The 24,267-nt window shown below is 45.2% G+C and overlaps 1 protein-coding gene across 2 annotated transcripts in view; it reads left to right on the top strand.

The window, feature by feature from the left end:
• The window catches only part of USP43 (ubiquitin specific peptidase 43), a 113,480-nt gene that overhangs the window by 8,293 nt on the left and 80,920 nt on the right, over positions 1 to 24,267 (top strand). For both annotated transcript variants that reach the window (XM_066617156.1, XM_066617157.1), the window contains exon 2: positions 11,325 to 11,465. In XM_066617156.1, coding sequence (XP_066473253.1) covers positions 11,325 to 11,465 — 141 coding nt within the window. The remainder of the gene's footprint in view (positions 1 to 11,324; positions 11,466 to 24,267) is intronic.

Here is a 24,267-nt window from a genome sequence, read left to right as displayed (position 1 = left end):
AGCATCACAGGATTATTTTCCTGAGTGTCTGAAGTGCCTGTTTCCCATCATTCCATCATTTCGTGATCTAGTCCTTTTTCAGTCAAAATGTGCCAGGGTGTGTTGAGAAGTTTGGTGCTCATTCTGGGGCACTGTGATGTGAGGCGCATGCAAATAATTAGACCAAGGGCTGCATCAATACTTTTCTCCCCATGGCTGCCTGGAACCATTTTCTTCCTTTCTTCCTTCAGTGATTCCTATGGTTGGTGAATTTAACTGGCACAGTCTGGCTTTGCTGAAAACAGTCAGTATTGTCTTCCCATTGTAGTTGAGTCAGTCAGGATTGGTTAAATGGATATCTCATCCTTGTTCAGAACAGGTGTCTGTTGATTTGGTCTGCTCTGAGATTGTTGTGCAGCTCATGTTTGTTTATTGCCTTGTGCCTGTACCAGTAATATCACACTTTGATGCTGCTGCCACTGACCTTTGTTTTCATTCTTGCAACAGTTCCTTGATCAGCAATAAAGGGAGAAGAAAAAAGAATAAAACCCACAGCAGGCAGATTAACATTTGAAGGGAACAAAGCTTTTCAGCTCCATCCAGAAATTGGTTGAGGAGTACCTGAATATAAGATAATGTACCTCCATGCATGAACTTAACTACTGTGGTTTAAATCTACATTCTCTGGCTTAGCCACTGGGATGTAAGAAGAGCTTAAGGAATTAGGCTCCGTGTAGGCTTCCCCCCTGCAGTTGTGTTCATGTGGTGATATGATATATACTGTCCTGTACATATACTCTTGACTCATGGCCATTTATTGTAAGAACATAACAGCCCCGCTGGATCAGGCCATAGGCCCATCTAGTCCAGCTTCCTGTATCTCACAGTGGCCCACCAAATGCATCAGGGAGCACACAAGACAACAAGAGACCTGCATTCTGGTGCCCTCCCTTGCATCTGGTGTTCTGATGTAGCCCATTTCTAAAATCAGGAGGTTGCACATACTCATTATGGTTGTAACCCGTAATGGATTTTTCCTCTAGGAACTTGTCCAATCCCCTTTTAAAGGCATCTAGGCTAGATGCCATCACCACATGCTGTGGCAAGGAGTTCCACAGACCAACTACACGCTGTAAAGAAATATTTTCTTTTGTCTGTCCTAACTCTCCCAACACTTAATTTTAGTGAATGTCCCCTGGTTCTGGTGTTGTGTGAGAGGGTAAAGAGCATCTCTGTCCTACACAATTTTGTGTGTTTCAGGGCCCAATCCTATCCAGTTTTCCAGCACTGGTGTAGCCGCAATGCAGCCCCAAGAGAAGGGAACAAATGTTCCCATGCCTTAAGGGGACCTCTGTGACTGCTGCCCCATGACAAGATGCAGTGCATGCCCCATTGGCACAGCAGCACCGGCACTGGAAAATTGGATAGGATTGGGCCCTCAATCATGTCTCCTCTCAGGTGCTTCTTTTCTAGACTGAAGAGGCCCAAACACTGTAGCCTTTCCTCATAAGGAAGGTGCCCCAGCCCAGTAATCATTTTAGGTCCAAATCCTAACCCACTTTCCAGCACTAGCATAGCTGTGCCATTGGGACATGTGGTACATCCTGCAGTTGGGTGGCAATCATGGAGGCCTCCTCAAAGTAAGGAAATGTTTGTTCCCTTATCTTGGAGCTGCATTGCCCTTATGTCAGTGCTGGAAAGTGGGTTAGGATTGAGCCCTTAGTTGCTCTCTTTTGCACCTTTTCCATTTCACTATGTCCTTTTTGAGATGTGGCAACCAGAACTGGATGCAGTACTCCAGGTATGGCCTTACCATTGATTTGTACAACGGCATTATAATATTAGCCGTTTTGTTCTCAATACCTTTTCTAATGATACCAAGCATAGAATTGGCCTTCTTCACTGCTGCTGCACATTGGGTCGACACTTTCATTGACCTGTCCACCACTACCCAAGATCTTTCTCCTGATCTGTCACAGACAGCTCAGAACCCATTAGCCTATATGTGAAGTTTTGATTTTTTGCCCCAATGTGCATGACTTTACACTTACACTGACACACATCTGCCATTTTACTGCCCTTTTTGCCAGTTTGGAGAGATCCTTCTGGAGCTCCTCACAATCACTTCTGGTCTTCACCACTTAGAAAAGTTTGGTGTCGTCTGCGAACTTAGCCACCTTGCTGCTCACCCCTGTCTCCAGGTCATTTATGAAGAGGTTGAAAAGCACCGGTCCCAGGACAGATCCTTGGGGCATACAGCTTTTCACCTCTCTCCATTGTGAAAATTGCCCATTGACATCACTCTCTGTTTCCTGGTCTTCAACCAGTTCCCAAACCATGAAAGGACCTGCCCTCTAATTCCCTGACTGTGGAGTTGTGTTGTAGGGTCTGCTGGATTAAGCTGTAAGCCAGCTAGATTTGGCTTTCTGTAGGTATTTTATATAGAATCCACCCTTTTCTCTTCTGCGACCTGTCTTTCACACAGTGACTCTTTGTTAAGCTTTTAACCAATCTGAAATAGAGCCAAAATGCTGTTGATATGATTCACATCACCTGATGTGATTCAGTACCTAAAACCTGGAGCTTTTCTTTTTGGTGGAACAGAGGAGAATATAACAAATGGGACAATTCCTTCTTCTTCTATTTTTTTTTTTTTACTTATATCTCTCTCTTTAGTTCTCAATTTCTGTTCTGTGGAGAGAGTTGAAGGCATGCCAGGTAGGAAGCTCATGCTGCATTTGCTAATATCCACTGCTAGGGTTGATTCAAAACATCAGTGATGGAAAGGCTTTGATTCACTAGATGGATGCTTTTCAGAGACAGCAGAAAAAAATTGTGCTTACCCTACACCAGTTCTTTTGCCAGAGTGCCAGTAAGTTGGCAAGTGATGGTCATGTCAGATTTCCCTGGGAGTGTGCCTTTAGAGACATGGTTTTGCTTTTTCCTCCTTTTCTCTCTCAGCTGTAAGTACTTGAACAGCTCATCTCTTGGTCCCACACATTGCTGACAGGCAGCTGGTTTGCATCAGCCATATGGACAACTATCTCAGTGAAGAGAAATTAAGCAAGTGAAACTTACTTCATTTTTATTAATAAGCTAGGAAAAGTTTCACATGCTGAATTTCTGCATGTCGAATAGCTAGCTGTTAAAGGCATAGGAGCAGGAATAGCAAAAAGGGTTGGCAACCCCAAGTGAAAAAAACACCTCTGTATCCTTCCTTTGTAAAATAGCACTAAAGAGATTGTCCAGAGTTAGAGGTGTTTGTTTTGTTTGAACTTCTGGACAATGTTTTTAATGCTGTTTTTCAAAGGATAGGTCACTTTGGAAATGCCAGCAGTCTCACATCAAGATCCATTTTCTTATCGAAATTGTTCATTCATTGGCACAGATGTAGGAATCTGCCACAGTGAAAAGCAGAGTAACCAGCCCACCTTTTTTATGGATTGTTCTGTGCAGCAGTTTTGGTGATTGCTACCCACTTGTTTCTGAGGCATGGAGTAACCCAGAGTGGCTGCTGAGAGTGATGTTTTATTATAGTAATATTCCCAAGCAAATCCATGCTTAATTTCTGTTTAATAGGATGGTTATTATGCAGCCATAAGCAATAAGGCTTTAGTGATGAGCTACCTGCTGAGGTTTCGCTACATGCTACAGATAAGTATCTGGAGGGCAGATCTGTTAACACTCAGGATGCTCTGAGGATCTTTTAATAATCAAGTGCTTGTTGGCATTTAATTGCTCTTTAGTACCCAAAGACCATGACCGGGAAGCTTTGTTTGAGGTAGATATGGGTTTGAAGTGTATCCGCTGCCCTTTCTGGCAGCGTTCAGTATGACCCAGATTTGGAACTGGGCAGCAGGATGTGACACAGACCTGCCGTCTGGGTTGTTGTTCTTGGGCATGTGGTGGGTGCTTTGCTCTCCGATATTTCATTTTATTTTATACCGCCCTTCCTCCAAAGAGCTCAGGGCGGTGTACACAGCTGCTCCCCTCCTTTTGTCCTCATAACAACCCTGTGAGGTAGGTGAGGCTAAGAGAAAGTGACTGGCCCAAGGTCACCCAGGAAGCTTCGTGGCTGAGGGGGGATTCGAACCTGGATCTTGCAGGTCTAAGTCCACCTCCCAAACCACTACACCACCCTGGCTCTCATTGACATTGTGTTGGGTCAGTTCTTTGATAGGAACATTCCCTTAGATATGTGGTAGCTTTTGCCATTCTGCAGAGTGGCAAAATGCAGGAATGCAATGCTGGCTGCCTCAAGAAAATCCAGATGGGGTCCCGTTCTTCCTCCCCTTAGTGGTTGGTCCATATGTTATACCACACCAACACGGGCTGCACACTTACCTGGTAGTAAGCTGTATTGACTACAATGGAGCATTTTTGTGTAAACATGCTTGGGATTGGGCTCACAGTGTATGTAGATTTTCTCTGTCTCTCATCTTCTGGTACATCAGGAGCAGATCCTGTCCTGTTATGTATAACTTCTTAGAATGCCCTCACAGAGTCCTACTAATGTCAAGCAATTAGTACCCAGACAGCTCCATACGTTCTGATATTCCAAAGCATGTACTTCTATCTCCCATACATAAAACAAATGGGGCTGTGTCTTTTTCACTCCTTTCCCTCCTCTTTTGTAGATAGCATCTTGTATCTGTAAACAGAATGTAGTTGCCCTGTGGAACTGATCATTTAGTGCTCTGGGTACAAAAATTTGCCACCTGAAACAAAGGCCTCAGTTTGCCGCATGATAAGGCCAGTTGCAGGACTGAGAAAGCCCATGTCTCAAGAATTTCCACTTCTGCACAAGTGTTAAAGTTACAAGCATCTTATTTTCCGCTCTCCCTGTTCTTACTACAAGGGGGCCTTGAAGTCAGCATTGTGAAAGGGACTACATGGGCTTCCAAATTGAGTTAACTGGCCCTGGCTTGTTATGATGTATTTGTGTGGTGGTTTTTCTAGATCTTTTTGTCCCTTCACCCTTCCTAGTCCTGGAGATCAGACAGACCTGAAGGTATCCCATATATATTGTGGCATTACACTTGTTCTGATTCCAGTGTTGATGTCTGGTCACATAGTAAGGCATTGGTTTTCAAACTTTCCTGGAGAGTTTGAGCCACTGTAAGTGCTTGCACGGTTGGGGGGGGGGGAGGCAGCGGGGACGGGTGGAAGGCAGCGGCGTGATCCAGGGGCTGCTCAGGGGGCTGCAGGGTCTTGGGTGCACTTACTCAAGCCTCCTGCAGCCTCTCTGGGGTGCGGGGAGCCTGGTGTGACCTTTGGCAGGGCTCCCCGCAGCAGTGAAATTAAAAGTGGAGTGATCACGCCCCACCTCCTCTAAAGCTTAGTGGGCTTAGAACAGGACACTTGTTTGGCGACATGGTGGGTACCCAGGCCTCCTGAGCAATTGTTTTTTCCTTGGGTAGCCAATTGCTGGCTAATTACCATTTGGACCTATGGATGCAATCTGGAGGCTTGTCATCCCTTTGAGTGTGGCAGTGGAACTGCAGCTGCTCTGGACTTGCCAGATAAGGAAATGGTGCATCTCTGGTCCTCGGGCCTTATGTCTGACACCCTTGCTCTAAGGCCTGTACCTCTTCATCAGTGTTCAAAAATTGCCACTTCCTTGTTGATCTTGGCTGGCCCAAAATTCCTGTGAGTAACTAGAGTGTTCTACTTGTTTCATTTTTTAGTCCTGTCCATTTCAAGTGGAACTGTGTTGTATGGCAGGGCTGTGACTGGTTCCTTGCCCTGTTTACCTACATTCCAACACAACTGCCTGAGTGCCCTGTCTGGCTTGATGCCTCCTGCTTGACACTGGTTTGTTTTTCTTTTTTTCCCCCCATGCATGCCTTTGCTGCATATTTCCAGGCACTTAGCATTCCTGTCTTGGCATTCTGAATGTCACAGTTAAACAAGCCTAGCAGTATTTAGGAAGCAGCTTTCTCTCAAAGTAGAGGTTTGGGAGAGGCTAGTGTGGCAGGAAGGGGAATGGGGGAGTGTAGCTTTGGAGTACAGGTGATGGATGCCTTTGGAATGGAGGATGCCTCCAATTATAGCTGGGAAAAGATAGCTGATTGCTGGATGCTGGGAATGAGAAGGAATGGCCATCACCTTTGTGCCTTGACTGTGGGTGGCCAGAGGCATTAGGCTAACTGCTGCTGAAGACCAAATGCTGGGCTGAATAAACTGTTTTACTGTTTTTTACTGTTTCAAGAAGGCAGTCATTTTACTTTTTACTGTTTCAAGAAGGCAGTCATTACATTTTTTTAAAAAGGCACCCCACTGTGATTACAATATTGCAGTCAACTTGTCAGAAATATGTTGTGTGACTTTGAGGTAAGGTGGGAGGGGGAGCTAACTGGGAAGGGTTGGGAAAACCAATGATGCTCCTGATCTGCCAAGGCACAGAGGCAACTCTGCCTTGTGTAAGAGCAGTTCCTCCCCCACCCTAAACAATGAGTTGGTTGCAAATGGTTGCCATGTTTTATCTCAGGGGCCTTCAAACCTTTTGGCCAGAGGGCTGCATGAAATATCTGGTGCAGTGCTGAGGGCCAGAAAAAAATTTAAATATAAAATTTAAATAAATAAATTAGAGATGGAACTTAGATGAATGAATAAATGAATGAGTGGGCTCATTCACTGAGCCTCTGTGGCCCTCAGAACACCCTCCAGATGCAATTGGAGCACAGCTTTGGTCATGTTCAGTTGAGTGGGCCAGAGGCTTTCAGGGGACAAGAGGCTGGCCGCAGGCCGGATAGAGGCTTGCTGAGGGCCACATCTGGCCCCCGGGCGGGGTTTGGAGACCCCTGTTTTATTTGATGGGACATTTGTGCCCTAAGCTGCTATATGATAAGCAAGAATGTAAAAAGTGGCAACCTTTTGCAGCAAAGATGCAGCAATGCAGGAAGTTTCACCTGTGGAGTGACTGCCCATGTTTTGTTAAAGACATAGAAGCCTAGCAAGGAAAAGGGATGGCATTGTAGATAGTTATGGCAAGCTTGTGGATAAGGTCCTTATCCAAGGAGTGAGTGCCTCTGGGTGTGTTAAAAGTGCCTGATGATAAAGGGGTTTCCAGTTTGTGTTTGCCTGGGTGGGGTCAGAGTCAGTAGGAGTCTCCCTCCACAGAGACTGTTGGAGCCTTCAGAACACCCCCTTTACCTGCAAAGCACAACATGAAGTGGCTGGTTTTGCTTTGTGATCCAGGAGGGTTTATTTGCCTGGCAGCTGTTGTATGGAGAAGTGGAGTTGGAGTGCCAAGATGCAGCCCTGAGAGAAAAGAGCAAAGTGAAAGGCAAAGGGAAGAGACCCTGAACTCCTCTTGAGTTCTTAATAGTGTAGCTTTAGTTGTCATGGCAACTATTTGGCAACCTAGTGGCAGGCAAAGCCTGTGTTTGTCTCCTGTAGAGCGACAGGAGGGATCAATTTAACATCCCCGCCTGTTGCAGCAGTTGTAAACTGTGTCCTCCTCTTCCCTGCCTAGTCAAATATAAACAAGGGGCAAGCTGTTCAGGGGCAGAGGCTTGTAAATCTCAGTGTTTTGGGCCTGGGTTGGTCTGCTGATTTTAAAAAAATTGTGGATTGAATGATTCTTTGGAATGTGTGTGGAATCGTCCAAAAACGTATATGACTATGGTCCAAATCCTAACCAGCTTTTCAGCATTGGCATAGCTGTGCCAGTGGGACATGTGCTGCATCCTGCAGTTGGGTGGCACTCACAGAGGCCTCCTCAAAGTAAGGGGATGATTGTCTGATGTATGTCGGTGCTGGAAAGTGGGTTAGGATTGCACCCTATGATGATGATGACATCATTGTGGCAGTGTAGCATATACCTTTATAGGAAATAAAGAGCCTCTGCTTCAGCCTGCAAAATCTGACCTTTTTGCTAAAACAGAGCAAGATTCTAGTCCTCAGTGTCTTGGATAAAAACCTCAAAAGTGTGTGTGGTTACATATAAAAATACATGGTTAGATATAGAAAAATATGTGGATTGACGGGTTCTCCTTAATGTTGCCTTGAGGTTAACCTCTCTCTTAACCCATTTCTTTAAGAAGGAAGGAGGAAATGCTCAACCAAACTATCTTGTTTTCCATGTTACACATCTAAGGACCAGATTAACATCTGTGTTCAAGCCTGCTACACCCAGTCCGTACCTGCAGATCTGGCAGTACCTGCAGAGGCTTCTTTGTCTGTTAGGTCAAGAAGAGGTTATAGACCTTGTGCCAGTTCCAAGTATTCATCTGTGTAGTTAAACATCTTTGGGTGCAATCCTAACCAACTTTCCAGCACTGGCATAGCTGTGGCAGTGGAGCATGTGCTGCATCCTGGAGTTGGGGGGCAATCATGGAGGCCTCCTCAAGGTAAGGCAATGTTTGTTCCCTTACCTCGGAGTTGCATTGCCCTTATGTCAGTGCTGGAAAGTTGGTTAGGATTGCCGCCTTAGACTCAAATCCTATCCAGTTTTCCAGCACTGGTACAGCCACAATGCAGCCCCAAAGTAAAGGAACAAATGTCCCCATACCTTGAGGAGGTCTCTGTGACTGCTCCCCAACTGCAAGATGCAGCACTCGCCACATTGGCATGACTGCACCGGTCCTGGAAAATTGGGTAAGGGCCCTAAGGGCCCAATCCTAACCAACTTTCCAGCATTAGTGCAGCTGCAATGCAGCCCCAAGGTAAGGGAACAAATGTTCCCATACCTTGAGAAGGCCTCTGTGACTGCCTCCACACCACAGTATGCAGTGCATGCCCCATTGGCACAGCTGCACCGGCACTGGAAAATTGAATAGGATTGGGCCCTTAGTCTGCTATCCGATGCACACTTAACTGGAGTAAGAGCCCAATCCTATGCATGTCTATTTAGAAGTAAATTCCATTATAGTCAGTGGGACTTATTCCCAGGTAAGCGTGGATAGGATTGCAGCCACTGTCTCATTAAATTGAATGGGGCTTACTCCTGAGTAGATGCAGTGGTGTAGCTAAAGGGGTATAGGGGTAGCAATTGCACCAGGCAGCATACTTTAGGGGGGCAACAAGCTGCGCTTGACACTAGGGGCCAAAATTGTGAAAACCTTGGTATATACAAATAATACCATCATGTTATATATCATTGGAAAGGTAATTTTATGCAGAAAGCAGTGAAGTAATCCACATTTGAATATCTGTATTCTATCAACTGTTATGGCCAGTTAACCAGAAAATGAAAATACAACTGCCTTATGGAACAAAAAGTGAATTTCCTTAACTCAAAACTGAACTATGAGACTGATTGTTCTGAGAGCCAATGAGATGTTGTTATGATACAGCATGGAACCAATAAGGTGTTAATATAAGTCAGCTCTCATCAGTGATGTTGCTAGGGGTGTGTGGGCTGCACTGGATGATGCACACTTGGGGGTGATGTGCACTAGTAACCAAAATTACGGTTCGTAGGAATAATACCATCACCATTTTATGCATAATTTACAGCAGAATGCAATGAAAAATGGAGTGAAATATCTCTATTCTATCAAAAGTTATTGCCAGAAAACAAAAATGCAACTGTCTAATGTAACCAAAAAATTACATTTCCTTAATTCAGAATGGACTAATGAGACTGAGATGTTGTTATGACACAGCATGGAACCAATAAGGTGTTAGTAAGGTGACACCCTGGGGGAGTGGCACCACTAGTGACCAAAATCACTAAAATTATGATTTGTATGGTTAATACCTTCTTGTTTTATATCATTAGATGTGTAATTTATAGCAGAATGCAATGGGAAAAAAACTACATTGAAATGTCCATGTTCTATCAAAAGGTATAGCCAAAAAAACCAGGGTGGCAGGGCAATGGCAAATCACCACACCCACCACCCCAGGTCCTTACTCCACCCACTGCATGGGAAAAGGTCCAGCATGGGGGTGGTGTGCTGGCTTGCACGGACTGATGCAGATCCTAGTGACGCCACTGGCTCTTATTCCATGTATCCTAATGCAGTTACCCCTGCTAACTGGGTAAAGAGGCACTTTTTCAAGTGGTGCTTCCTTTATATTTAGCAGGGGGAGAATAAATATCCCTCTTCACCCCAGCACAGGGCATTCTTACCAGTAAGAGGCACAATTTTTATTTATTTACTTAAATAAATTTGGTTTTGTTGTGGGGGGGGGGAGCAGCTACAAAATCTTCTTTGACCCCAGATAGCAGATAAATGCCTTAGTTATGCCACTGGTTGAGGCAGCTGAGTAAGTGGGTGGCAAGTTGCTGGGGAGAAGGAGGCAAGTTTTCCCCTAATTTTCACTTTTTAAAAAGCCTGGGTGTGATGTCACTTCCAGTTGCGACATCACTTCTGGGGCCTCATTTTAAGCTCAGCACTGGGCTACGTGATCATTAGCTACACCACGGAGTAGATGTGCATAGAATTGTGCTGTGTATCTCATTGGGACCAGCTTGGTACATATAGGGCAGTAAATGGGGAGTATGCTGAAGCCATCGAGGTGCTTCCTTGCACTTCTTGCATATTTGCCTGCTTTCTCCCTTCCTATTTCCTGTTTCCCTCCCATTCCTCTTCCTATGTTCCAGACTCAATGTCTTTTTTTCCATCACTGAAGTCTAGTATGTTCTTTTAAAATAAGCATCTTAGAGTCACCTAAATTACATCATGCAAATATGATGCTTGGGTGTCAGTGAGGTGGGGAACATATGCCTGGCCTGTACCACTTCAGACTCCAGGTTGAAGGCTTGCATGACAACATAGCCTTGCATGAAGGCTTGCTTCCATGCAAACATTTTGTTTCACATAGTAAATAAGCATGTCAGTGAAAGAGCTCTAGCTTGCCTTCTCCTTAACACATACATTTTCTATGCAAAGGGAATTTGGGGGGAGGGGGGAAGCATTCTCTCTTGTGTGTCATCAACTGCAGCCCAGACACTGTTTATCATTTCTGTGAGAACTAGGCCTTATTCTGATTTCTGCTTTTTTGCTGTCATGAGAATGCAGTCCTCCTTGATGCTGCAGATGTACAATTTTCATTACCCCAACTTAGTTTTACTGTGAAAGAAAGAAAAGCTCAATTGGAGGAAAGACTTGAGGGAGATTGCCTTTTGCCTGAATGCTTTTTGCCCCTTGTGATCAAGGGAATGGAACTGTAGCTCAATGAATGAGCTCCTGTTTCCCATCCAGAAGCTCCAGGTTCAATCCCTGTCATCTCCCAGGAGGGCGGGGCAAGACTTCTCTCTGAAATGTCAGGGACCCTGTGCTGCTAATCAGCACAGAGTACTGAACTAGATGTACTGAACTTGACTCGGTATAAGGCAGCTTCCTTTCTGGTTCATATAATGTTATTAATGCTTTCACTTGTTTTAACTGCAGAATGTCGTCTCTAAGTATGGCACTCAGTTCCGTGGGAACTCGCAACACGATGCCCTGGAGTTTCTGCTGTGGCTGCTGGACCGCATGCACGAGGACCTGTGTTCTGGGTCTCTTAATCAGAAGGTGAAGTTGTCTGGAAAGGTCAGTCACTGGTAGGGGAGACCAGCTTTTTTGCCTCAAAGCTCTCTCACCTTCTGTTGTCAGTATAACATTGCTTGCCAAATGTATGCCAAATTGTTGATATGTATATGGAGCAGCTGTGATAGTTGTCGCTCAGTTTTGTTTTCCCACATTAATGTTTGATGCTTTTGCTTCTAGCAGACTTAGGATAGCAGCCTTTATCCCTTTCTTCAGTATGAGCTGTGTTTGTTGCTAGACATGCAAATAGTTCTGCAGTGACAATGGGGATTGGCTGCTGAGTTGACTAAAGCCATAGAAAGCTGTAATATTTCCCAATGTATTTCTTGAGGGAGGGGGAGACATGTGAGGGGCTGTGACCCACGTGTTTCCCAAACTCAGCCTATAACCTTCCCCTCCCTTTTAGCTTTCCAATGATCCCAGACTGGCAAATAATTCTGGAGGAGAAGGTTGACACCTTATTACTAGAGGGTGTTAGTTTCCGGTGAGTTAGAAAGGTTTACAGCCTTACTGATCACAGTGGGCTTACTTCTGAGTAAGGTAAAGGTAAATAACACTGTTTTCAAACACGTCTGTAGAAAATATCTCTATGCTCACAGTGTGAACACAAATGTTGCAATAGTAGACTTTTGTGTTTATGGCTGGGGAGGATGGGAGCTGCAGCCATGAATTTGAAATACTGGGGGCTTACTTGCTGTCTGTATGGTGATGTGCAACACACACATATACCAGCACCTTGCTATAAAACAGCTGTTGGAAGATGCTATTCAAACTGAGATCCACAACTCATATATCTCCCTGACATTTCCTGATGTTACCTTTGGGGGTGGGGTGTGCTGACTGAGTTGGGATTCCCTGTCCTTCCTGAGAGCTGAAGTAGGAAGCTGAAGTAGGATGTTGAGTAAAACAGGATGTGAAACTGTCAGTCTTCTCTTAGGTTGTGGCATAAGCTTGTGGTGTAAAATCTGAAATTCAATCAAAAGGACTGAATCACTGAAGGTGATTATTTATATATTCCCAACTAGAGCTATGGAGATATCAATGTGACCTAAAGTAGCCTGTGTCTCTTGGCTGCATTCCAGAAGTTTCATCCTAAGGATTCAGGCACAGGCTTGCCTGGCTTAGCCGTTTTTTCACTGTAGCAACCCGTGCAAAACCGTCAAAAGCCAAAACTGTCTCTTACCAGCAGACACTCATTTCCTGCGCTCATTTTGCTCTTTCTGTCTTGAGTTCTGTCTTAGCTCTTTCTGAGATGAGTGTGTGGATGAGAACAGCATCTGCTCAGAAATTACCAAGGATGTCACCCAGTCGAATGAAGTCACAGACATAGTTTGCAACAGGAGATAATAGATTAAACCCCTGCTTCTTCAGCTTATAGCTGAGGGTGCTCCTGTCCCATCCATACAGCATAGCATGACAACATCATAGCATGATTGTTCATCACAGTGATTCAGAAGCACTAAAGATCTGTCCAAAGATCCAGCAGTCACAGGGAATGAAATTAGTCAGAGTAATGATACTTAACATTGGTGTGCAAAGTGCTTCATGTGCGTTATCCTCATGTTGCCTTTCTTACAACCTTGTAAGGTGAGTGAGGGCCCAAGCCTATCCTGCATTCCAGCACTGATGCAGCTTCAAAGTAAGGGAACAAATGTTTCCTTACATTGAGGCCACTGTGAGTGTCCCGTCCCCCCGTAGGATGCAGTGCATGCACCATTTGCATGGCTGCATCACCACTGGAAAGTTAAATAGGATTGGGCCTTGAGTATTATTATCCCTGTTCTGAAGCTGAGGCTGAGAGGAAGTGGTCTGAAACTTAAGAGTACATGTTTATTTTTTTGGAAGCTGAGTTTGTTCTGCTATGTTAGAACCAAATTAGAAGTGAAGTGAAAGATCTGTTGAAAGCTCTCCCAAAGTCTTTTTCTTTGGTTAAAAAGTGGTTGTGTGTCAGTGTGGGGTGAGAGGGGGAGGTGGCTGGTTTGGATCAGGACTGTAATGTTGGGGAGTGGGTTATCCTTTCCCTTTGTGATGTTTCCGTGGCTCAAATCTACTCAAAGCTGCTATTTACCATAAAGGGGAAAAGGATAGTATTTTTCTGCTCCCTGGCTAATGGTGGCCTCAGTGAGGGAAGCTTTAAGTTGGGAAAATGGTGCATCAGAAAGGGTTAAACCCACCTTCCCCCTTTCAGTACCATGACCCCAATCCAAGTGTCCACCTTCCCAGCTGCTTTTCAAGAAAAAGATGTTTGGAAATTCCATCACGAATCTGCTCTCATACATCACATCTGATTTAGTCTTCCTGCAACAGGAAATGGAAAGGAAAATATTAAATTTGGCATTTCCATTTAATAAGAGGTTGCCTTGAGGGAAGGAACCATTTACACCTCCCTGAGCTCGTTGCAGGAAGGGTGGCATAAAAATGTAAAAAAAAAAAAAAATAACATGATTACTATTTTAAAAACAGATGATGAATTGCCTGAAAATTCTTTAATTGGTAGGTGACTCTAATTAAAAGAGCTAGCAGACAAATGATGCACCCTTAGATTCCTCAGGCTTCATCTCTAACAGCTCACTGTAACTGCGTTGCTATCTCACATGTCCCTTGACAAGTTCTGAGCCAACACAGGCTCCCTGAGTTGCTTGCAAGAAGTAAACACCGAGGGCCTTACCTTGCCGTGCCCTGTTCTTGGAAAACCAAGTGTCCAGCCACACCTTTGGCCACTACCACAAGTAGACAGACATGGCCCAAGATGCATCAGATGCACCATAGATTTAGGCCCAGTCTGTCTCTCAGTTCGCTGTGTGAATCGGAGCGCTGCTACTAATCTGTCACTAATTACACTGCCAGGCAGTTTTCTGGAATGGAGTGGCAGCTGCTTTGCTTCTGGCAAAAGCAGTAATTAAAAAAAAAAAGCAGAAAGCCTTGATGCTACAGGATGTGTCTCTCTGTCTGACTCACAAACATGGGGCAGAGTGCCAACCAGGGATTGGTTTTAAGATAGTGTTCAGGAACTGGACTACTGAGGTGAACTTTGGGGTGAACTTACTGTTTTGTACAGGTTTAAACACTACACTTACCCCTGTGTCTGTGGAGAAGAGGGTTGGGGGATGGGATACTAGAGGCAGTCAGTTCACAGATTTGCTCTGCTGTGCAAGTTCACTATTTTGTTCTGTTCCATAACAGGAGCATCTCTGCCATCACAGGGAAGTGGTGGCCCATTCCACAATTCAGCGGTCATAGTACTGCCCTGCTTTACAGGAAGATTGTGATCATTTTTGCAATAACACCTGTGAAGTGCTTTGAACACTCAAAAAGGGCTATGTAGGTATTGGTGTTAGTTGGTACCATTACAATTAGAGCAATTAATCTTGCCCAAGCATGATTTCTGCAGCTAGTTGATGCATCTGTAAGCACAGGAGGAAGTATGTGTGCTGACACACACATGTGCAGGTGAGTGAGTGGTAGAGATTGGGACTGGCTGTATCAGAGTGGAATGACGGAGAAATAATATTGATAGTCCACGGCTGTCTCTCACTGCTGGTATGTACTGCAAGTGTTTGGGACCCTGGTACCAAATTGTTGGCACTACCACCAGTGTCTCCAAAGCCAATATTTGAAGTTTCATATTTGGATCTTGAATTTAAAATGTATTGCCCAGATTAAGTCCATATTTACCTGTTATTTATTTTAGCATTTTATATTTCAACCATCCTCGTAAAACAAGCCCAGGGCAGCTAACAAATCGATATCCATAAAACCAATCACAATAAAATACAGCCTGTAAAACAAAAGTACGAAATAAAGCAGCAGCATAAAATCAACTTATCGGCAGAATAAAACAACAGTATTAAAAGGCCTTGTGAAATAAAAGAAAGTGTCTTCAGTGGCCACCTAAAGGCAGGGAGGATGGGAGTCATTCTTTTATCCCTGGGGAGAGAGTTCCAAAGTTGAGGTGTCACCATCAAGGAAGCCTCATTTCTGGGTCCTGCCAAATGATCAGTTTAAGACAGACCAGAGAGCAAGGCCTCACATACCTTATGTGCCAACATAAGGGCCAGAGCAGATTCATCTGGGAGGATCTGGTTCAGAAGTTAACCTGGCCCAGACTGTTCAGGGTGTTGCAGGTCAAGACCAGCATTGAGCTCAGAAGTTAATTGGAATGCATTGCAGCGGCCACAGAATCAATGCAATATGGGCCGAGAATCTTTTTCCTGCTAACAATCTGGCCAGTTGCATTTTGCAGCTGCTGTAGTTTCTGAACTATTTTTGAAGGCATCTCCATGCAGAATATACTGAAGGAATTTAATATGTATGTAACTGGGATGTGGGTTACTGAGATCCAGGCAGGGCTGCAGTTGGCAGAACTGTTGAAGCAAGAGAAAGACATTCCTGAGCAATCAGGGAAGCCCTGGATTGAGAAGCACACACTGAGTACTTGCTCTTGTACTATGTACTGTGTGTACTGACTGTGTACTTGCTCTTTCATCTGGAGCAGGTTGCACATCTCCAGCCTGATCAGCAGAACCCCTGACAAGCAGGACCTCTGACTTTTCTGGATTAAGCATGTTTGTTCTCATCCAGACCAACATTGCCCCAACACACACCTGATTTTATAGTGACCCTCTTTCTTTTTTCCTGTTATTTTAATAATAATCCAAATCAGCGCATCCTTGATGAGAAGGTGTTCTTCGTATCATCTGAGAAAGCACACAGTGTATCCTCTCCTGCCTGTTTTGAGTATTACGCAGATAATGTATGTGATGTGCCTTGAATACTTAATGCTTGGAATGCACTGTTGTAGTTTGTTCGAGTTCTTAATGTGGTCCACAGCATGTCCTAGTAGCTCTTTCCCTCATATCTCATCTCAACTGTTTATTCTTTTCTTCACTATGCTGCTTTTTACACATTTAGTTCCTGGGCTGGTGCCAATGTAATGTCCAGGATCACTGGCTGAGGTGGGATCAGTCTGCTTGATTGTGGGCTTGAACCCTTGATTCAGCATTCCGTTTGTTCTCTCTGGAGCAAATGTCCCCCTCCTCCTTGAACCATAGTTAAGCATTACATTAAAGCCATGGAAGTATGAGATTGGGGACCCATAGCTAATCCCATCTCCCTCCTGGGACCTGATTCATCTGCTGCCCACCCAAGTTGCTGCCTCCCCCAAGTTGCCACCTGCCCCTATCTCTTGTGTCTTCACAACAACCTTGTGAGGCAGCATCCTGAGCAGGGCCAGTCTTTGGAGCTACTAGGCAAGACAGTGAGAAGAGGCTGTGCAGGAGCATATCAAGAACACAGTTTTGATAAGGCAGTATCATTTTTGGATAGGATCCAAGCCCTCTCTAGCGCAGGCTTTGAAAAGTTGCTACAGCCCCCCCCCCACATGAGGCTTCACGACCCCATTGGGGTCTCAACCCACAGGTTGAAGAACACTGGACTAGATGACCTCCAAGATTCAGTCTAACTCTAACATTCTATGATTCTGTGATAACCACAGTCTCTTATAGCTCTGTCACTGGTGCCAATGCTGCCATGGCAGAAAGGCATGCACTGCATCCTATGGTGGTGGGAAACCCAAAGGGAAACAAGGTAAGTAAAAATAATTTTGTGTAAGTCTGAGTAAGTCCATGGGTCTCCCTGGCCACTCACCCCCAAAATAGGGGTTATAACCTGAGTGGATTCCTAATAGATCTCTGCATTTTTCTTACAACAGTATCGTCTGTGGTTTGCTGCAGCTCCCCAGCAACACATACACCATGTATGTCTTTCAGTTTTCTATATTATGAAACTTCTGTCTATGCTGAAAAACAATAAAAGGAAACCCCAAGTATCAAATCAGATTTGGAAAGTGAGCCAGAAGTAGCAAGAAGGACAGTTTTTCTTGACTGGCTTTCACTCTTGTAACATGTTTGGATGTCGGCTATTTGTTTACATCTTGAACAAGATCCTATATCATTGTTTTGCTTTCTCTAGCAATGTCAGGCTGGGCACATTACTTCTGCAGAGGTTGAATGCACCGTAATCCTACATGCTGAGATAAGTGCTTGATTGTGCAGCCTTATCTCTTGTTTTGCCTCTGGCTGTAATTTGCTCTGGTGGTTCTCTGGGGAAGATGGGACTGTGTGATTCCTGAACTGTGCCTGGCAATGCAGCATCCTCCCTCTGCCAAACTGTGGTGCTGCCTATCACCCCATGGGGTGACTCAGCTGTGGCCACTGGTGCTTGAGATTTGCCAAAGTGCCACTACCTGCCGAGGTACTGCAAGTTACTTGTGCTTCTGAGCATCCAGGAGTGCTACTCAGCTCAGTCTCCTGCAGACCTGTTACACTCGGGCCTATCAGGAACCTATACCATCAAAGAAACCCCTTTGTGTCTCCTTGGTCCTGAGTTTATACATTCCAGGAATATTAGTGTCTGTAGATACAGTATAAACGATCTGCTATGATTTTATTTTTCCCAAAGACTGAAAGCACATATCTGTGACAAACAGAAATGCATAGGTTTTGTCTGTTATCCATTAATACTTTTCCTGTCATTTTAAAAAAATGTGTAGTAAAGATACAAAATGCTAGCACACTAGATAGATCAATAATTCAAATGTAATTATCTGCCAAGCATACTAATGTGCAGATGATGTTATGGACTTTCTCACACTTATCTTGTGCTCTCTCCCACACTGTTTTTCATGCACATCTTTTCACTGCATGTACTTCTGTATCTCTCTCTGTCTTCACACTGTACACGCACGCTGTCTTTCTGTCTGTCTTCTACACACACACATACACAATGCCCTACCCAGAGGAAATCACCTGCTTTTGGATAAGATACATGAGGCTGCTGAGCAGTTGAAGTGAAAATTAATTGGCACTTATCTCAGTTTGAAAATGTGCCGTTTGCAAGGGTGTGCGGTGAACACTGAACTCCTTCTGCGCAAAGCGCTCTTTTGCTAATTGCAATTGGAGGCAGCAGCCTTGGGAGCAGAAGCTCTTAGAACCCGATTCTGCCACAGGTGGGAGCTGGGTGGATGCTGGAGGGCAAGTAGACATGAGAGGTCACTCAGCTGCAGCTTCGAAGGAGCCTGCGGAAGGCAAGTCTTAACAGTAGGACAGCACCCCTAGTATTTGTGCCAGGACATTAATTAGCAGGAGGCAAGGCCTTTGTTGGATCAGCAAAAACAAGACTTTGCAGCTCTTAGGATGGAATGCCTCCTTAAGTCAAGATCAAAGTCTGAGTCTCTCTGGGGTAACAAAGTGAGCTTATTGACACAGAATCACTCTGTGCCCTGATTTTGGAAACCCATCTGGCCCTAAGAAGCAATAGAGCTCAGGGAAGCAAAGGATAGCAGTTGTGTTGTGATACTTCTTTATTTCTGTTATTTGTTGTTGCCCTGGATAATATATTATTATTATCAGTAATTAATATATTATTATTATTATTATTATTATCATCAGTAATTAATATATTACTGATAATGTGAAAAAAGAGAGGAGCTTCTCCAGATACTAATAATTAACATTGCAGCTGAGAAGCACAGTGGTCTCATGTCAGGAAGAGGCAGTGTGCTTTTGGCAGTCTGCCTGCCTGAGACACACTGAGGAGGATTGGATCAGGTCAGGGCTTGTACCTTTCTTGGTGACCAGCCATGCTTCTCTGGAGAAGTTCATCGCTACAGTTTTGGAACTCATGCATGGCAAGCTCTTCACCTCAGATGAGGGGCCACATGAGGAACAGCGCTCTCTCTCTCTCTCTCTCTCTCTCTCTCTCTCTCTCTCTCTCTCTGGGGAATGTGTTTCATGCCTGTTACGTGTCAACTTCTTCTGTCCAGCTTGTGCCTTCAGAGGTTCACAGCTGTCTCCGCTGCAGACCCCATCATTCCTGCACGTCCTTTAAATAGCCGTTTCTGCTCTGGGCAGATGGTAGAATTCATTAACCCTGGCTGATCTTCCCCTCGGCCTGATTGCATTGGCACTTTTCATGAGGTGGCTCACGCAGGGCTTCCTGCCCAAGCAGCTAATTCAGTCCTGGAAGCATACGGAGGCAGAGGAGGCGGTGGCAGGCTGGTGGGTGGAGAAAGGACAGCTCCTTTCACGCTGACTTGGATCCTGAAATTGCAAAGTGGGAGTTTTGGCTCTGTGTTGTCACTTAGGCACTTGTGTACCAGGGGAGCCTTGAGTTAAAACTGGGCAGAGGAAGCTGTGCAAATATAAAGGAAGGAATATTTGGGCTTTGGAAATAAAGTGGGGACAGTTTATGTGCACACGTTCACCCCTAGGCAAAGACTGTAAGCCGTAAAGCCATTGCAGGATGATTTTTTTTCTTTATTCACATCTGTGACCTCCTAGCATACCTATTGCTATAAATCCAGTGCATACCTGTTGATGGCTTCACTGCCTCAGCTGTCATCTCAGTTGCTTGTTGAATCCATCCTCAGACCAAGTCTTACATCATCATCACACAATAGATGATGTGAATCATGAAATAGATGAATCATTAAGTAGATTCTGTAAAGTGACTTGTGCCTGCTGCTACCACCTTAATATGCAGCGCTGCTTTCCAGGTGACTCTTCCTTCTGTCAAGGAAAGTTTCCACATCAGCCTTGGATGCTGCCAATCACAGACTACACTGATGTGTATCTTTCCACGCCAGGCAGGAGATTAGAGTTAGATTGGAGAGTGTTTTGCAGAAGATGAGGCATCATGCAAAGGTTTTTCATGATTAAAAATAACATATTGATGAGGACTTAGTGTGGATGTGCCAAGGGGGTGAAAGTTCAGTGGACATACAAATTCATGGCTGAACATCTAACTTACTTGTGACAAACGCAAGAGATATAAGAACCAACCAAGGACCTAGAGCATTCTTAGTGGTAGGAATGGTGTGTGCGGGGCCTAGGAGAGGGGGGTAAAGTGGGTAGTTTGTACCTGGGCCTAGGGTCAGAAAGGGGGCCCAGGAGCCAAAGGAGAGGGCCCAGAAATTTCCTGGGATCTTACATTTTCCAATCTCACCCAGACTCACTGCCCATGCGGGATGCTGGGGGTATTAGTGTGGGCACATGGCAGCAACTACTGCCAGAAGCCATACACACCAGGCCTAGGGATGCATACATTCCTTAACAGTGTCACATCTGGGAGGAAACTCACCTGCTACAGTAGCTTTTTGGCTTGTGGATCCACTTACCATGAAGGAGTGTATAGGAGGAGCTCAGTGACACAGCTGTGGAACTGCAGCTGCTGCAGAAGTCAGTTTTGGTGTACACAGGACACTTTCTGTTCTAGTGTGAGCCTAAATGCAGTGATACTAATCTCCTGCAATGGTTTTCTATATTTGAAAGATTTTTGAGAGAATTAGGAGTGAGTTTGGTTTTTTTTAATTACTGCATCTAGTTGCCAGCACCAGGCGGGCAGGTAGACCTGAGCTCTGCATTGGGAAGACTGGTAGACCTGGGCTGCAAAGACTATTCCTGCTGTTGCCAATTTCCCCCTGCCTGTTTTGCCCCCATTCTGCCCACCCCCATTGCCACCCCCCAGTCTGTTTCATCCCCTCTGTCTTTGGGAAGGAACCCAAAAGAAACTTGTACCCCCTAATCAAGTTCCTCTCAGAGACCCTGGCTGTGCCACTACCCCTTGCAGTTCCTTCTTGGACCAGAATTGGACAGTGGTTCCACGCCATCACCTGACATCACCATTTCTGGTCCTAGGGCCCCTCCCAAATGTAAGACTATGCAAAGGAGACTTTCCCCAGGGGGAAAACGCTGGGTAGGGCAACCTTGATAGGAGAATTGGTGGTTGCCTTGTGGGGTCCCCTCCCCTATGTGAGCTATGATTAATATCTTTTCATCATAAATGATGCTGTTTTTATGAGTGATACTAAAGATTTGATACAACTCAGGCTCTTTAGACCAGGGAAGGAGGAAGGTAGAACGGAATCTACTAGTATATCCTTGAGTGATTTGTTGTAAAGCTTTCCAACTCTCAGTATTTTAGAAATAGCCAGTGCAGTTGTGGGGTAGTAGTGTGACCCAACCATGAGGCAACTTGAAATGGCTGCGTGGCAAGCTTGGAGGAGTGGTGAACAAACGAGCCCCCAGCCCATCAGTCCACCACCCTTTGCAGCCTGCTGTTCCACTGGGTGCTCCAGTCCTAATTGACGATGGGAGGGAGCTGGAAGATTGCAGCAGTGGCAGCCAAGGGGGGAAAGGGATAAAAGGATGGTCATGGTTCCAAATTGCTTTTCCCCACCTACTTTATAGAGCACTAAGAAGGGAGGAACAGGTACTTTGTACATCTCCCCCTGCCTTTACAGAGATCACACTCTGTAGCCTCCCCACTCTGGGCCTCTTCTGTTCACAATGAACAGGGGATGCCGGGTTCCTGTTCATGTCAAACAGAGGGATGTGGAGTGGGGAGGCCGCACGGCATGGTCCTTGTACATCAGGGGTGTCCAAAGTTTTTGGCAGGAGGGCCACATAATCTCTCTGACACTGTGTCGAGGGCCAGGAAAAAAAAAGAATTTACATTTCAAATTTGAATACATTTACATAAATGAATATATTAGAGATGGAACTTTATATGAATGAATTACAAGGTCTTGTAATAGCTCAAGGCCTACAAAGGCCTTGCACAAAGCAAGGCCAGCCTTTCCTTTGCTGCCGCTGCTGCATCACAGATGTGAAACAGCAAGAAGTGGAGGGAGCCCTCGTCCCACAGCTCATGCAAGAGGTCAAACATTTGGCTGTCATGCTGAGATCAGTTGCATCAGGCCAGTGCGGGCTCCAGCAAGTCTCCAGAGGGCCAGAGGCTCATTGGAGACTGGGGGCTCCCTGAGGACTGGATTGGGAGTCCTCGAGGGCCACAGGTGGCTCCAGGGCCGGGATTTGGGCACCCCTGTTGTACATAAAGGGTTGTGTAAGCTCACTTGTCCTCCCTGTACTGGAGAAATGCGTGCATGCATACCCAGAGGCAGCAGTGGGTGGGATATTCAGGTGGCACGGGAGCACCTGCCGCCCTGAGTACCATAATAATTCTCTACCATGGAGGGCTTTCAGCTTGTCACTTTTCTTTCAACCTTAGTGTTCCTCAGCTGTAAAATATGAATATTTATTGTCTGTGTTTGACCATGTTGCTCTGCTGTTCAGTTTCAGTTTTGCATTTGAACCTCCAGTAACCCAGATGTAGGCTTGTCTGTGCAGGCTCATCAGGTGCAGGAGTTGACTGGCTCCAGCTCCTGAGCCATCATCTGATTCTCTTCTCACCCTCTGAGCCAGGCCCCAGTTAGCAGACCTCATAGGTGCTGCAAGGCTGAAGCCTTAATGCCTAGACTGGAGGTGATGATGCAGTCACCTGTTATTTGTTGGAATGTTCTCACTCTGAATCAGAAATCACATTGTCTTATATTCTTGTTTAGCAATTCAGGGCCTTTGCCTAGTCCATGATTTACACATGTAACTTTCACTGTAATTGAGAAGCTCTTTGTTGTACAAAGGAGGAGCTAAGTCTGTGTGTTTTGCTAGCAAAGACATTCATCATCATTATAATAAGGAATGTTTATATACAGCTTTCGTATTATACATGGCCTATGTAGCAAAATAAATAGAATAAAAAAGAACATCCCAAAAGTTTCCTTGCTACAGTCTAAGGGGGAAAAATTTTAAACTTCAGGTCGACTTTAAAGCCACTGCTGGTTGAACCAAGTCCCTTAGGAAAAATACAGAACGTTGCACTGGGCCTTCTGGTGAATGTTTCTGCTCACTCCTTCAGCCCAGGGTAACGCAACAGTTGGAAACGAATGCCAACTCTTCAGGAGTAGGCCACTCACAGAATTTTGATTCTCTTGCGCCATTCATCGTACCTTTGAAGATTCTTTGCCTGTCTTGTTAGGTGTTTCTTTGGGGGAGGGTAAGTTTTAGATTCCTGGGAGTTGGTGGTGGTCACCCGGCTCCTTTTAGAGCTTGTGCCTCTGGATGCTGACAGCTTAGAAAGGGCCAGAGGAAGTTCTGTGGGGTCTTCATCCATGCTGTTGCTGGGCAAAGCTCTTCTTTCCCAGCTCCTGTCAGTGTTGCACAGTGGCCTTCCTAATTCGACTGGATCTGACAAAGGCCGGATCCCAAGGGGGTTCTTCTGAATGGCAGGGTGGAACCCACTGCTGCACACGCTCCACTGACTTTTCTTGGCCAATCCTCAGCTGTCACTTTGGGCTGTGCCCAGTAATGTTTACAACCTAGACAGCCTCTTTTGTTCCCAGCTGGAGCCTTGATAGACATGTGTTGTTCGGGGATGAACCTGTGCAAGAGAATCCAACAGGCTCCTTTCTTTATATTGGTTTATTTTGTAAAAATTGTATCCTGCCTTTCCCTTTGCAGAAGGGAGACACTCAAGGTGTCTCATAACATTTGTTTTTTTTATATTTATACCCCACCGTTTGATCAAAATGATCCCCAGGAGGACTTGTAGTAACAACTGAAAACAACCCAGAAGCTCCTGAGTTCTCTGGCAAATGCCTCCATTCACTTCTTCAGTCCCAAGGCAATGCAGTAGTGGGAACAGAGTTCTTTTTCAGGCTGGGAGAGGGAGGCAAATTCCTTGCAGCTGCTTCATTCTTTGGTGGATGGTGGAGACAGACTGATCTTTCTCTTGCCATGGTAAGAACATAAGAAGAACCCCGCTGGATCAGGACATAGGCCCATCCAGTCCAGCTTCCTGTATCTTACAGTGGCCCACCAAATGCCTCAGGGAGCACACAAGACAACAAGAGATCTGCATTCTGGTGTCCTCCCTTGCATTTGTGATTCTGAAGTTGCCTACTTCTAAA

The sequence above is a fragment of the Tiliqua scincoides genome, chromosome 2, assembly GCF_035046505.1.
Source record: "Tiliqua scincoides isolate rTilSci1 chromosome 2, rTilSci1.hap2, whole genome shotgun sequence".
Classification (NCBI taxonomy): domain Eukaryota; kingdom Metazoa; phylum Chordata; class Lepidosauria; order Squamata; family Scincidae; genus Tiliqua; species Tiliqua scincoides.
Note: the sequence above shows the minus strand (reverse complement) of the source record. Positions and strands in the feature narration are given on the sequence as shown.